Raw genomic sequence first — 13,516 nt, forward strand, 5'->3', positions numbered from 1 at the left:
ACTGGCTTTACAGTAGATTTGAAGAAAACATTTTCAGCATTTTTTTTAGAGAAGCGTGAGCAAATCATGGTTTAGCTTGTCGAAAGGTGAACACAGTCTTAGCTCTAATCGGATAAATTATCCATCTTTTTATTCATTTGTGGAAAATTTTGAGCATGGTGATAAGGGCAATCCGTGGAGACCCGCGTTCATTGGCTGAAGCAGGAAATACAGACGCAGCTTACGGGGGCAGAACAACCGGATGACTGATGTTCTGCTTCATTTTAGTGAGTTTCTCTGTTACCGCATTTATGGCCAGTTCTAAGAGATATATAAGCCAGTAGCATCTTATGAACATAAGAACTAATTTATCAGATCAAACTCTTGGCCAACCTTTCATAATAACTTTTATTTGATGGTGAATAATGCTATGTACTGCAGAACAAAGTAAAAAAACCCAACAAACGTATTATGTAGAATACTTTAATCATAGTTTCTCCCTAAGCGCTGCCAGCTTTTGGTTTGTGACCTGAACAAGACTTTTTTTTTCCCAATTTTAATTCTACCTAATGTAATGAGATATGCTGAAATCATTATAGGAAGGGAATGTTTATATTAGAAACATTCACATCCAGAGTTGGTATATATACTGTAGCAAAATTCAACTAAAAGGGATACTATAAAATAATTATGCATAGATTTGAATGGATGCAAAAGTGGTCTTATTAATATGCAGTGAAACCTGAAGAATCCATTTCATGGTTAAGAGTGCCTGAAAATGATTATTTTTCTTTAATTCAAGATGCATATAGCATAAATTACAAGGGAAGGGGTTGATGAGAGGCAGGAAAATTATGCAAAATGCACAGGCCTTTGAAATGCAGACTTCAGGTCCTAGCTTCATAAACTGAAGCCAGTTGAGATCCTCGTTCTTTCATATTTATGTAGGTTCAGTTTAATAAATTGGCTCTGAAGATTCAGGTTGTTTTTCTAAAGACAACTGACCTACTTTTCCTTTCTCCTATACTAATGTGTAAATTCCCTTAAAGTTGGTACAGCTGCAGCGACTGAAATGGTGTGAAGCATGAATTAGGTCCAGGAGGTCAACACTGTTTTTTGCAGTAGCTCCGTTTGGATTTTGGAATAACAAAAATATTTCTCTGAGATACAGTGGGAATTACCGTGGAAGTTGACACAGTTAGAGCTGGCTGGTCTGGAGTGCGGTCTTCCCATGTTGAGCCTGGCAAAGTGGAGTTTGAATATGGCCCTCCCCTCTGACCTGCCCGTAATGCTGCGGACGCTTTCATCTCGGTGAAGTCATGAAGCTGAGCTGGTTTTTCCATAGTGTCCAAAGCTGATTTTTGCCAATTTTTCTGCAATTCTGTTGCTGCTGTCAGGCAGTGGTGGTTTTCGCCTCCCTTTCTGGTGTCGGCGACACTTTGAGATCAGCCAGGAAATGTCCCAGGCCTCTCGTTGTCCTGCATTATCCAAATATGGGCTATGAGCTGTGCTATTTTAAGACAGTAGCACATCGTAATTTGTGAAAAAGATGACAGACGGCTGCTGTCCTGCAAAAGACCAGGTGGAGTCAGGAGGGAAGGACAAAACCATCATCTTTGCGAGCTTTGAACACTGGGGCAAGCTCAAACCCCAGTCTGACTGTTTAAAGATTTCTCCTGAAGTCACGTTGAACTAATGGAATTGATCATTAGCTGTTTTTTGGAAACCTTTCTCTATTAGATGCCTCTTTGTTAGCCCCTCATTATTATTAGATATAATCAGAGACTGTCATATCATCTTTCTTTTTACGCCAGGCTGGATATCAATGACAGTGGCTAAGATCTAATTTTCCTGTCCATTAATGTTCCTGCATGGTGATTTTCAACCTACCCTGAATCAATGGACTCCTAAAAATTTGTAGGTGATGATGCTGATCTCTATAAAAACTGTAGATAATTACATTGCTCAGTGACGCAAATGCTGAGCTACCTTTCCTAGCCACTTTTCATAGAGCATGCTTTCGTAGTCGAGTGGAAGAAATCCCCTGGGCCCACCAGAGGCTAGGAAATTCTGCTCCAGGTTGCCCTTCTTGGCAACCTGGCAAGTTGGAAGTCGTGTTGTATGGCACCCCTTTTTGTCAGTCATTCAGGACAGAAACTTTTTCCACTTGCTGAATAACAGCTAGTGGTGGTCTCAGCCTCCAGTGGAAACACAATGTGCTGCTGGAATACAGGAATTTACTGGAAGTGGGAATCAATAACTTTAAATAAACTATGCACTGTTTTAAAAGCTATGTTTTTAGCACATCAGTTATTGAGCGTGATGGAAATTAAAGTTTCATTTACACCACTGTTTCTTTTTATGGCACTCAAGGGATTCTGCATTCAAAAATGTTTAGTCTGAATTGATGTTTAAGCTTTTACTTATGTAAAGATGTGTGGGTGGGAAGGAATTCAATACTTCTTAAAGTAGTGCCAGGAGCCAGAATTATGTGTGGGCAGGTGCTGTGCAAGGTTTCCTTTGTAAATCTGTAAATAGACCTGCATATTTGCTCAGGCCAAATCTTGTATCAGTTTTGCTATTCATCAGCCCATGAACAAAGAGCATAGAATTAATTTTATTTAGAAACATGCTGTTAATAATTTAAATGAAGTCTCCAATTATTCAAACACATTAAAGCCTGGAGAGTTTTCCTGGACTCAGTGGGCTTTGGACCAGGTCTTAAAATCGAGGGACAAAGTTGGACCTTGCATGTACTTGAATGAAGTGAATCACTAAGGACACAATCTCTTAGTAAGTCTCTTTTTCTGTATATGTTCCCTTGCTTACATCTGGTCTAGCAGACTTTCTGTCAGGCTTAGAAAGCACAAATCCTTGCTTGCTTTAGCCTGTGCATACAGCTCCTTCAGATGGTCGGCAAAGTAAAAGCTGCGGATAAAGGACATGAGCTTAAGGGCAGCTCAGAGTCCTCCTGCAGAACTGAAACACCACTTGCCTGGGTGCCTTAGGACGTGCTTGCTAGCTTGGGTACAGTGCCAGCAGCTGTGGGGCTTTGCCTGGGTCAGCAGCAGAGGAGATCACCGTGTCTGAAAGAGAGTCATATTGGTTCGCCCCTCTTGTATCTGCTTACTGCAAGGGCTTGTGTCTTTTAGCCTGCTTTCTCCAGCTCTACATCAGCGGCTACTTTTGTGGTATTTCCCTGTGCAAGATGCAGTGCTAGGTGAGGGGTTTGGAGGAATAACAGAGGCAAGGCTCTGTGTGTACTTCGCAGTGCTGCTGGTGGTTTAACACCTGGGATCCCATCATTGCACTATCACGAGTTGCCTTGAAGTACTTTTTCCACTGAGGCAATAGAATAAGATCCAGTGGGTCCTGCTGCTCAGATGCGCCTGAGGATTACTGGCATAAATTATCCACAGCATGACAGTGACAGAATACTTCTAGCCTCCAAGCATTTGGTTGTCATATTACATCTGACAGTCAGTGATTTCAGTGCACTGTGCAGTCCAACAAAATCAAATACAAACAGCACAGCTATTTTGCATGATTTTCACAGTAAAATTGAGTATACGTTTTATTTTTCTTGGAATATTGACAATTTAATAATTATTTAACCACAGCAAGTGTCCAGCAAGATGCCAGAACCCCTGTAGGTATAAATCAAAAGGATAGGTCATCTTCCTCCAACCCTTTCCTGCAACGTACACAGTCACTCTGTAGGAGTGTTTCATATAAATGGGTTTCCTATTGTGGAGGAGCAATTTGACAGACTCCCTTTATCTGGCTGCCTGTCAGCTATACTCTCAGATATTTATTAGAAAATGCTGAAGGGAGACAGTGTCCTTGGAGAAGAAAAAAATCATCCTGAAATCAAAAGGATTTTTGAGGTGATGCATCACCAATTACATTAATCATTCTTTGAACAACAACAACAAAAGTGCCAGTTTTAAAGCTTCTTCTAAAATGTGCAGTGAGACTAGTCCCATAACAAAAGCAAGGGGCTCATGTGCCAGGTGGGTACCTATGAATGCTTATTTCATCTTGCTTTTTCTTCGAACACTGAAAAGCAGTTGTTATTCTCTGTTCTTCTTAAAAGATAATCTTAAAATAGTATTAGCCTTAGAGTTTTTCTCCTTGCAGAAAATTTTTAAAAGCACCAAAGGCAAATGCAACAAAAATTCAATTGTTTCATTCAGAGCTGGCTAATAGCTTCAGTTTGAACAAATCTCAACAAGTTCTTCCATAATGGAGGAACAACTAAAGGGGCCTTTTTGATTATTCAGTGCAGTCACTCTTACTGCAGGCAATTATAAAATATTAACGCTTTCAGAAACTTACCAAAATGTATTTACTAGCATTTAGGTTTCTTTAATCCACTATTTCAATTTGAAAGGCTGTTCCACCATCCCAGTGTTCATTGCCAGCTTTTGTCTTTGTATTTAAGTAGCCTTTTTCCACACCTTGGTACCCGTGCCTCAGATATCCTTTGAAATCACAATCATATTCCTCTCAGGCTTCATTTCACTCCATTGTGTGTAAGAAAGGCTCTATCAGTTTCATTTTGAGCTATAGTTTATATTCTATTGAACTATATCTGTATTTCTCCTGTGTACCTGCTGTAGGTTCATGTTCTAGATCACGAGTGACCAAAACAGCAGAGTCTTCTGGATATGATGCGGTTGGTTGTGGAATACTATCGGTCATCATATATCATTGCACAGGGATTAAGGACAAAGAAGTGTTTGCAGCCCGGTTTTTGTTGGTTCTGTCTTGCAGGACACTGTCGTTGCCATTCCCATTTCCCCTGAGTGGGGTTGGTGCCTTATTGTTGATTATTTATTTCACCTTTGCAAATGGTATCACAGAAAAGTTTTAGTTAAAGTAATTTCCTTCTCAGTTCACTTGTATTATACACTTATAACAATGCACATCACTGTATTTCAAAGCCTTCTTCATTTCTAAGCTGCCAGAATGAGATGGAAATTTGCATTTAAACTGGATGAGCTCAGGTCAGATTTAGAGTAGGATTGAACTGCTTTACCAGATTCTTTCTATGATAATTGGGAAGCTGTATGCTCTCTTTTCTGTCTTTTCTGTCTTAGATGCTGATGGACTTTGACCTCCACAGATGAAAGCTATTAAATTACTAATACCACAGGTGTGATAGGATGTTGTTCCCCCATTTTTCATAACATGCTCCCTCATGGTTTTGGTTTCTTGTTTCTATGCTATACGTGTCCATAAAACACCCTCCTTGTGCTGATAGTTAGAAACCAGCCTATTTACTTCTCTAAACATGCTCATTCATGTGCTGTGCACAAACACATGGGCAAGGAATTAGGCCAGTAAGTAGCAAAGCCTTCAGTGCTCGGGCCTTTACAAAATATTGTTCTGGTAGAAATGGTGTGGCCCACACTTTTCTTACTGTACTGCGTTGTCTTGTCCGCACTGTCATGTCATGTACATGGATGAGCTTATTAACTCCTGGAATAGGAAGGTGATTTTATCTTTGCTGGGGGAATACAGACATTTCTTTGAGCACAGTTACAATAACCATCTCTGAATGAGGGCCCCATGCTGCTTAAAATTCAGATTCATCTTTCTCATGTAATATGCATGAAAGTGTTCCCCAGCATTAATTAAAGCCCGTTTCTCTTCTTGGTACACTCAAGACCCTTTCTTGATATGAGTCAACTCTATTATTTTGTCTGAGTGACGCTTCCAACTGGCTGTGTAATAATCTTTTATTATAGAATCTGAATGATACAGAAATCTTGTGTTTTTGTTTATGGCTCATTCTTTTTCACTTTTTAATTATTTCTTTAGATCTTCTGTTACTTCCGCAGAGTCTGAAGTTTATTTCCAGCCCTGTCTTCCATAGAGTTTGGGTGTAACTCCTTCCAGCTATCTCTCCTTTCAGTGGTGCATTCTGTGCTCCAGTCTCTTCAGTTTTATTTAATGTCTCAAATGTTAATTAAATACAATGGCAAGAACTGAGACTTAAGCTTATGCCTGGGTTGTCCCACAGGCTGACGTTGCCATCAGAGAGATGCAAGAACCAACTGGGTTCTCTGCTCAGTCAATATACTGTGTTGGTTTCTTACTGTTTCCATTTGGTCCTCTTCATTGCCATCTTTACCTTCCTGTTGCTTAGGTAAAGGTGTTATCGTGTTATCTAAGCAGAACTCAGATGTGCTGTATTTTGTGAAATGGTAACTCAGTTCCTGGTGAGGTTCCTGTGTAAATGCTCTCCGGAAGATCTTCTGATCAAACTGTGGAGCCATAGTACGCCCTGATTCATTCTTTACATGCGGGCAAGTCTGTTCAGATCCCTTTCCCATCATCAGGCTGTGCTTTCTGAGGCTGTGATTTGTTTGCAATCACTATACTCTACATACTAAGCACTTTTCCAGAGATACCTTTAATTAGGCATTCACCCCTGAGTCAGCAGACACACTCTTAGGCTGTGTCAGATGTACCTCCACTCCCCGGAGGACAGCAAGTCCAAAGTGCAAAGTGTGTACCTTCTTTTGTTCTTAGTCTTAAACCTGCTCAAGTCACTGTTCAGGATCACGCTAAGGAAAAGCTTTGCTTGTGCTTGTGCTTATACTCATCCTCTGCCTGGTAGTCACTTCTGCTAGCGTTTCCTCCTTGCCCTCATCTGTTCAGCACTGCGGTAGGAGCTGGCAGGTTACCAGTTCAGCTCTTTGTAGGATTGCTGGGGGTTGCTGGGCCTCCCATCATCTCTGACTCTGGCTGTTGATTTCTTGGGCAATTCCTTTTGGTTTTTTCCTGGTAGCACCACTGTCCCAGAGGTGTGCGCTGTAATTGCTTGGGTACACTCAGCGATGGTTGGGTGGGGCTATACCAACAGCCTGTCACGCAGCCGTGTCACCCACCTTGTGGTGGGACGGACGGGATGACTCTGTTCCAAAAAGCTGAGTTTGGTGTCTGGCTGGCTGGTTTGCTGTCTTTTGCTGTCAGATGTGCTCAGAAGCTGAAAAAAGAAGTTGTTAGACTTCTTTCACATTATTTGGCTCCCAGTTTTGTAGGGTCCAGCTGACAAGCTGAGAAATTTATAACTTTGGAATACACTGCTGAGGTCAAATGAAGAATAATTCTCAGCTACTGCTTGTCTACGCTCAGGCTAATATTTCACTCCTGCACAGCTCAATATGCTTTTAACATCCCATATAGCCAGCGCTTTTGTCCTGAATAAATCCAATGTCCGTGCAGGTCCTCAATAGCTGGCAATAAATGGTGGTTTCTTTTTAGCGCCTTAGTGATTTTGAGTTTATCTAAAGGCTTTCATACCAAGTGTGTGGCAAGTACTGGTGCCCAATTTCCAGCCTTTACAGTGGTACAACGAAGCCTGGTTGAAATGTGCAGTCTGATTTTGCCAATTATATTGGTACTCAGTTTGCTGATTCATCTTGCTTTCTGGACATCCATTTTTTTTCCTGTGGGGAGAGGGATCATAAACGTGTGAGCACTCTTCCCCCTCCAGGCTGAGGATGCGGTGGGGTTGTACAGAGGTCAGGTCTAAGCTTGGTCCAAAGCAAATGGCATGTGCATGTGTCAAGGTTTCTTCTTGACAGCCCACATTTGCCTGCTGGCTTCTGAATAGCTTTATTATGCATCACCAACGTGTGACCGCTTTTCCAGTCTCATGTTGCTGCTTTCAGTGTTGAGGGGTTACGTAGCAGCTGGCTCCATGGCCCGGCTGGATCCGAATTGGTGGTTGATCTAATAACACACGTGCGAGCATGGCCCTTGAATTGCTGGCAGCCTTTGCCTGCAGCGCGGGTGTACTGACAGTCTCTGCTAAAGGCACTGCTTTGCACTGAAAATCTCCACGTCCTAAATCATCGCATAAAGGGAGGTGTTTCTTTCTATTTCGTACATAGTGTAAGTCTTCATTGGGGTGTAAAGTGATTTTATATCCGCAGGCCCCTATACGATGACATTGATTTTCCTCTGTCTTTCATACTGCTTTCCACACTATATACTTCCATATTGTCAGCAGATATCAGCTGGACTATCCGTAAAACACTACTGCCTATCTTGGTAGGTACCCTTGGACAGAAGGGGGAAATGAAGTATTTTATCTCCTAGGACAAAGAAAGAAAGAGTTTATTTGTGGTCTGTGGAACACAGAGGGGCAGGTGGAGGGGAAGGCCATAATACACCATAAAATTAATATTTCCGCTAAGTCTGTTTCATAGCGTCCAGTAGAATAACGAGTTTTACTATCCAGGTAAATATTGCTTATTATTTGGAGAAATTTGTTTCTTTCTCTCAACAGTCCCTCTTGTAAACTGGAGTTGGGCAGCCCATGCACAATCCAGTCTTTCAGAGATCTCAACTCTGTAGTGTAATTATTACGCCATGCGTTTCTTCGTTTCAAATAAAGCATCTCTCATTTGATCTCAGACCCAGCACCTGACAAACATCTTTATCAGTATTGCTTCAGTATTACTGGTATTATTCTGGGCAACAATATCTCACTTATCTTTGTCCTTTTTCCTCCAACGAGATAAAAATAGTGGTAATTTTTTTTCTAGCTCAGTTCTTATTCCTGTGATTGAGCAAGGTTATTTGTCTTGAAAGGCAGCATTCTCTAGTTTTCTTCCCTGTGGCCTGTCATAAAAAAAAATAAAAGTAGGAATTTGTGCTAATGCCTTCTTTGCAGGTTGCCAGGTCTTTCCTCCTGATACCACTCAAACTACACATGTTCTAGGGTTTTTTGAGATTTAATCCTTTTATAGAATATGTAAATAGTTTTGTGGTTTTATGGCCTTTTTATTTTTCAGGTAAACTAATGAAAAGTTATTGAATCAAGAATTATTTCAGTTCATAATTCATAACTTCATCAAAATTCTTCCACTAAAAAAGTTGAAAGAATTAAACAATACAACTAGCAATAGTAAAAGAATTAAAGCACTGTAAGATGTACTTTTTACATTTCTTGATGCTCAAACTCATATATTCCATAACTCCCAAAAGATGCAGCTGTTTATGATACAGATTTGAGTGAGGTATTTTTATTTTGTATTTAATCAGTTGGATTTTCTTTCAATATTAAAGCATCCTTGCTTTAATCAGAAAGTATTTAATGTTGGATGTTTCTGTTTCTCCTAATATTTTTTTTAAAAATCTTTTTTATAACTGTTTTCAACTTTGTTATGGCAAGCACTGCAAAATGCATTTCAGAAAGGAGGGCCTGGTTAATTCAGCAATGGATTCCATCTGTGTTGACGTTGGCTGCACAGCCCAGCCCGCCCCAGCTGTATGAAGTAACTGGTGCTCCAGCAGGGTCGAATTCAGACAAGCACCATTTGTGTTTCATTTCCTTTTTTCTTTCTTTCTGAATAACATTTTGTCTAAAAACAAGGAATTTTTTTCCCCCCTGATCTTTATTGGAACCTCGTATTTGTTTCTGGATAAAAGATAGCTTTGAAACGTTGGTGCTCTGTCAAGTCAAAATTGGAATGACTCTCAGGATGGGTATTTCCTGGGTGAATTAGGTTTAATAATGATAGGAATTTCATATATCATATATACACCTGACAGGCAAAATAGTTTAAGGCTAGACCAAGATATTAATATATCTGTCTTATGAAAGGGGTGGTATGAATCTACACTGCCCCAGGAACAAACCTTGACCCCGACTCACTCGAGCAAGGCCTCGACCTGCATGAAGGAAGAAAATACAAACTCTTTGGAGGCAGTTCCCCCATTGCGTCTAGCAGTCCAGGCCACACAGAGCTGATGTGTGCAGGTGTGTAGGGCAAAATTCATAATGTGCTGTCAATTTTCTAATATTAACGAACATGTAATATTTTCTCATGTCCCTTACGCCTGTTGCGCAGCAGCAGCTAACCTGGAAAGACTCATTTGTTTTGTGATTATGTGCAGATTTGCAATTTGTTTTTTTTTTTTCAGCAGAATCACAGGGAAACTATGCTAAAAGTCGTATTTTTTCATTAGTTTGCTTCTTTGACAGATAATTTCTCTAGCAAAACTGGTCTGTGAGGAAAAATCATTTGGTTCACATTGTAGATAACAGTAATTGCCATCTCTTATCTGTAATTGAGTGTGGCACATGAAGTTGGCTGTATCATTTGATACAGAAGTAATATTAGTATAAATCTCTATCTGACCAAGAATTTCTGTGTTCAGTCACAAATCGGTTCATTGTTCGTGAGGAAGTTTCTGATTTTACTCAGTGCACAAAGGGAAGTCAGCGCTGGATGGGATGGATGAGGGCAGGTTTATTCACTAGCTCCTTGCCTTCCTGCACCTCAAGAATACACAAGCACTTACCTGCAAGGTAGAATAACCTATTTGATATGAATTTAACTACAGCGCACACTAAGGGTGGGACTCGTCTTGCTTATGTTGTTAAGAATTAGGTGTCTGACATAGATGTGTGACCGGTAATGAGATTTGGAGAGGTCTAGCTCTGAAACCTGCAATGATGAATCCAAACCTCAAAGTGCCCAAAGAAGTAATTTCATTACAGTTAATGCCACGTGTTATTAAAGCTCCGCTTCCTCCCGGATAACCTTAGGTCAATAGCAAACGAGGAGTCTAGTCACTGTGGCTTCATCTATATTACGTGGAAGAAGGCTCTATGCTCCTACTAGACTGTTCAGCCCATTGAATTGCACTCCAGAAGTGTCTGTATCTGACCATGAGCAAAGCCCACCCTGACTAGTTTCTTACTTCTGTATCTCTGTTCATTCACCGAGTTTAGACTGGACCAGTCCAATGCAGACAAACACTGTTACATCTCTTTCATTACAGGAAAAAAGAGAAAGATGTATTGAAAAAATGTTACTGCAGAAATGAGAGTCTACTTACAAGTTATATTTTTGTAATCATACGATAAACCACTGGTGTTGGAAAAAGACTTCAGTATTTTCTCCAATATGAAAATATGGAACTAAAAACCTGTGGCAAATATGAATGAGTTCTATAAAATACAGTTGTTTTGGTACTTGTTAAGGAAATAGACCAGTAGAGTCATATGGAAGAAGTCAGAGAGTACTAAATTTACTTTGTTACTATATCAACATACCAGCAGTCAGTCAGTTTTAAATTTAAAACAGGTTTATATTTAGAAAAGAAGCATTTTAGAATTTGACCTGGTATTTGAAATATTTATTTTATCAAATAATAGTTTCTTGATGTTTCAAACTTTTCCTAGGTTGTAGCTCAGTTTTCACTATGTAGAAAGAGCATTTTAAAAATTAATGTCTATATTAAAAATTGATTTGCTGTTGAAAAAAAAAATACATCATGAAAATATGTTCTAAATTATCTGTCCTTTATCTCTGCCAGCCCAGGCTATTCAGCTTTTCTAAACTGTCCAACCAAACTGTTGTTCACTGCTATAATATGAATTATTTCAGATGTAAAATACTAATAAATAAGCCTTAACACTGTAAAATGGTCTATGCACAGAAATCTCTTTCCTACATAGACCCTTTAAGTTTCTAGTTCTTAGAAAGAGAACTATATCTTTTCAACATTTTTACCACTTAATGCTGTGGTAGAAAGGACTTCTTTTAATGTAGTTATCTTGATTTTGGCATTCTTAACAATGGCAAGTAAGATCGTACTATGTTTATATCCCCAAAGGACTCAGTTGGAGTACATGCAAGAAGGTTCTGCTTCCTTATAATGAGTGATAGATGTTCACTTTTTCTTTTTCTTTCTTTTTTTCATTTTTTTAGCCACCAGATAATGGGCCTCCACCATTACCAACATCTTCCCTTCCCGAAGGCTATTATGAAGAGGCCGTGCCACTTAGTCCTGGGAAGGCTCCTGAGTATATCACTTCCAGTGAGTAATATATATCCAGACCAGTTTCCGAGCAATTGGTAATTCCCGTGTATTTCAGCTTTTTTAGTATTCGACACCTACATCTCTATTAGTGCTGTGGTGATGTGTCGTAAGCGTGGCTTTGACCATTTGGGGCCAGTTCTGGTTATCATCACTGGCCATGCATTGGTTTGGTTTGCGCAACCTGCTTGGTGTGCACAAACCAGGCTCCCTTTAGAGGAAACTAAACCTGGAGCTCAAGTTAGGTGCACATAAACATGTTTCAGCTGCTATTGGAGACAGAGGGTCCAAAGCAGCCACTGGTCTTTTGGACAACTTTGAACCACGAGATGGTGGGGGCATCGGGCCAGGAGTCCAAGTTAAGTATCATCTAGAGTAAACCCCTCTAAACTGGTGATACTGTAAATGTAGAGATCTCAGAACCTGGTGCTGATCTGCAGATCTACTGCTATGCCTCTACTGCACAGAACTACTTGCTAAAACAGACAAATAAAAAGAAAAAAGGAATTATTGAAAAGATGTGATCTGCAGCATTTCTGATGACACATTGTAGATAGGGGTAAATCACTCATACTGGCTCCCACAAGCCATGTTTGATGCACGTGACAGTATTTTTGTGACTACTCGTTTAGTTCAAAAGGCAGAGGGCTGCCTCCTAACTGACCACCAGAATGTCCTTCTGCAACACGCAAATGCTCTTTCTCACGTCCAAGTACTTATTCAAAGATCTATGCACTTAAGTGGAGCTACGCTGAGAGCACGCTGATGAACCAATGAAATGACTGCTGTGAGCATTTACACAGGGTCAGTCAACAGGACATTATGTGCCAAAAAATTGCAAAGACTTTCCTTTTTGCTGCTTTTTTTGGCTGGGGTAATTTATTACTTGTGTATGGCTGATTTATCACTAATCGTTATTTTCTATGGCCCAAAGATTAAAGGCATATCTTCCCCCATTTTACAGGCATTTTTATTATTTGAACCAGAACAAATGAATAAAATGATATCTCTGTTCTTAAAACACATGCATAGGAGTCACCTTAGAATATTAATTTTTCACTTGTACACTGCACAAACTGAAGTTATCTTAATTTACCTAAGAAATTCAAGGTAAGAAAGAGTTTCATACACTGTAAAGCAAATGAAGGAACATACAGTCTTACCAGAGGAGCAAAATCACTCCTGTCTTCATTTCCCCCCTTGAAGTGCTGCAGGGTGGTCCCGCTACACCCCGTAATCTGGTGAACTGCTGATTTGTGTTTTGTCATTAAACAAGAGTCATGCTTAGGCAGAAAAATATTAATAGAACAAATATTAATAGCATTGCTAAACGATTGCCTAGGGAAAAAAAAAGACAAAATATGGAACTGATTTCTTATTGTACTTAACCATCCAAATCCATAAAAATATTTAGGATATCAACCTTAAAAGTTCATTAATAATTCCATAATGTAAGTATATATATCCAGACATTTAAATCTCTGTTAGTGTAACTTATCATCTCACTTGCTGTGATTTTGCTGTATTTTCTTATGTCCTGAACTCCTTATCATCTCTTTTAATTTGTGTTAAAAGTATTCTGCTCTTCATCGGTAACAAAGTTGCTTTTAAATTCAATATGCCATTAGTAATATATCTCCACTCAAGAGAACTTCCGCTAAATCCAGTGTGTGTGGTAATTAAAGCC

At 39.7% G+C, this 13,516-nt stretch overlaps 1 protein-coding gene across 1 annotated transcript in view; it reads left to right on the forward strand.

Moving 5' to 3' along the window:
• AFAP1 (actin filament associated protein 1) overlaps positions 1–13,516 on the forward strand; it is a 121,334-nt gene that overhangs the window by 61,805 nt on the left and 46,013 nt on the right. The window contains exon 4 of the mRNA XM_075148659.1: positions 11,721–11,829. Coding sequence (XP_075004760.1) covers positions 11,721–11,829 — 109 coding nt within the window. The remainder of the gene's footprint in view (positions 1–11,720; positions 11,830–13,516) is intronic.

The sequence above is a fragment of the Calonectris borealis genome, chromosome 4 (genome assembly GCF_964195595.1).
Source record: "Calonectris borealis chromosome 4, bCalBor7.hap1.2, whole genome shotgun sequence".
Lineage (NCBI taxonomy): Eukaryota > Metazoa > Chordata > Aves > Procellariiformes > Procellariidae > Calonectris > Calonectris borealis.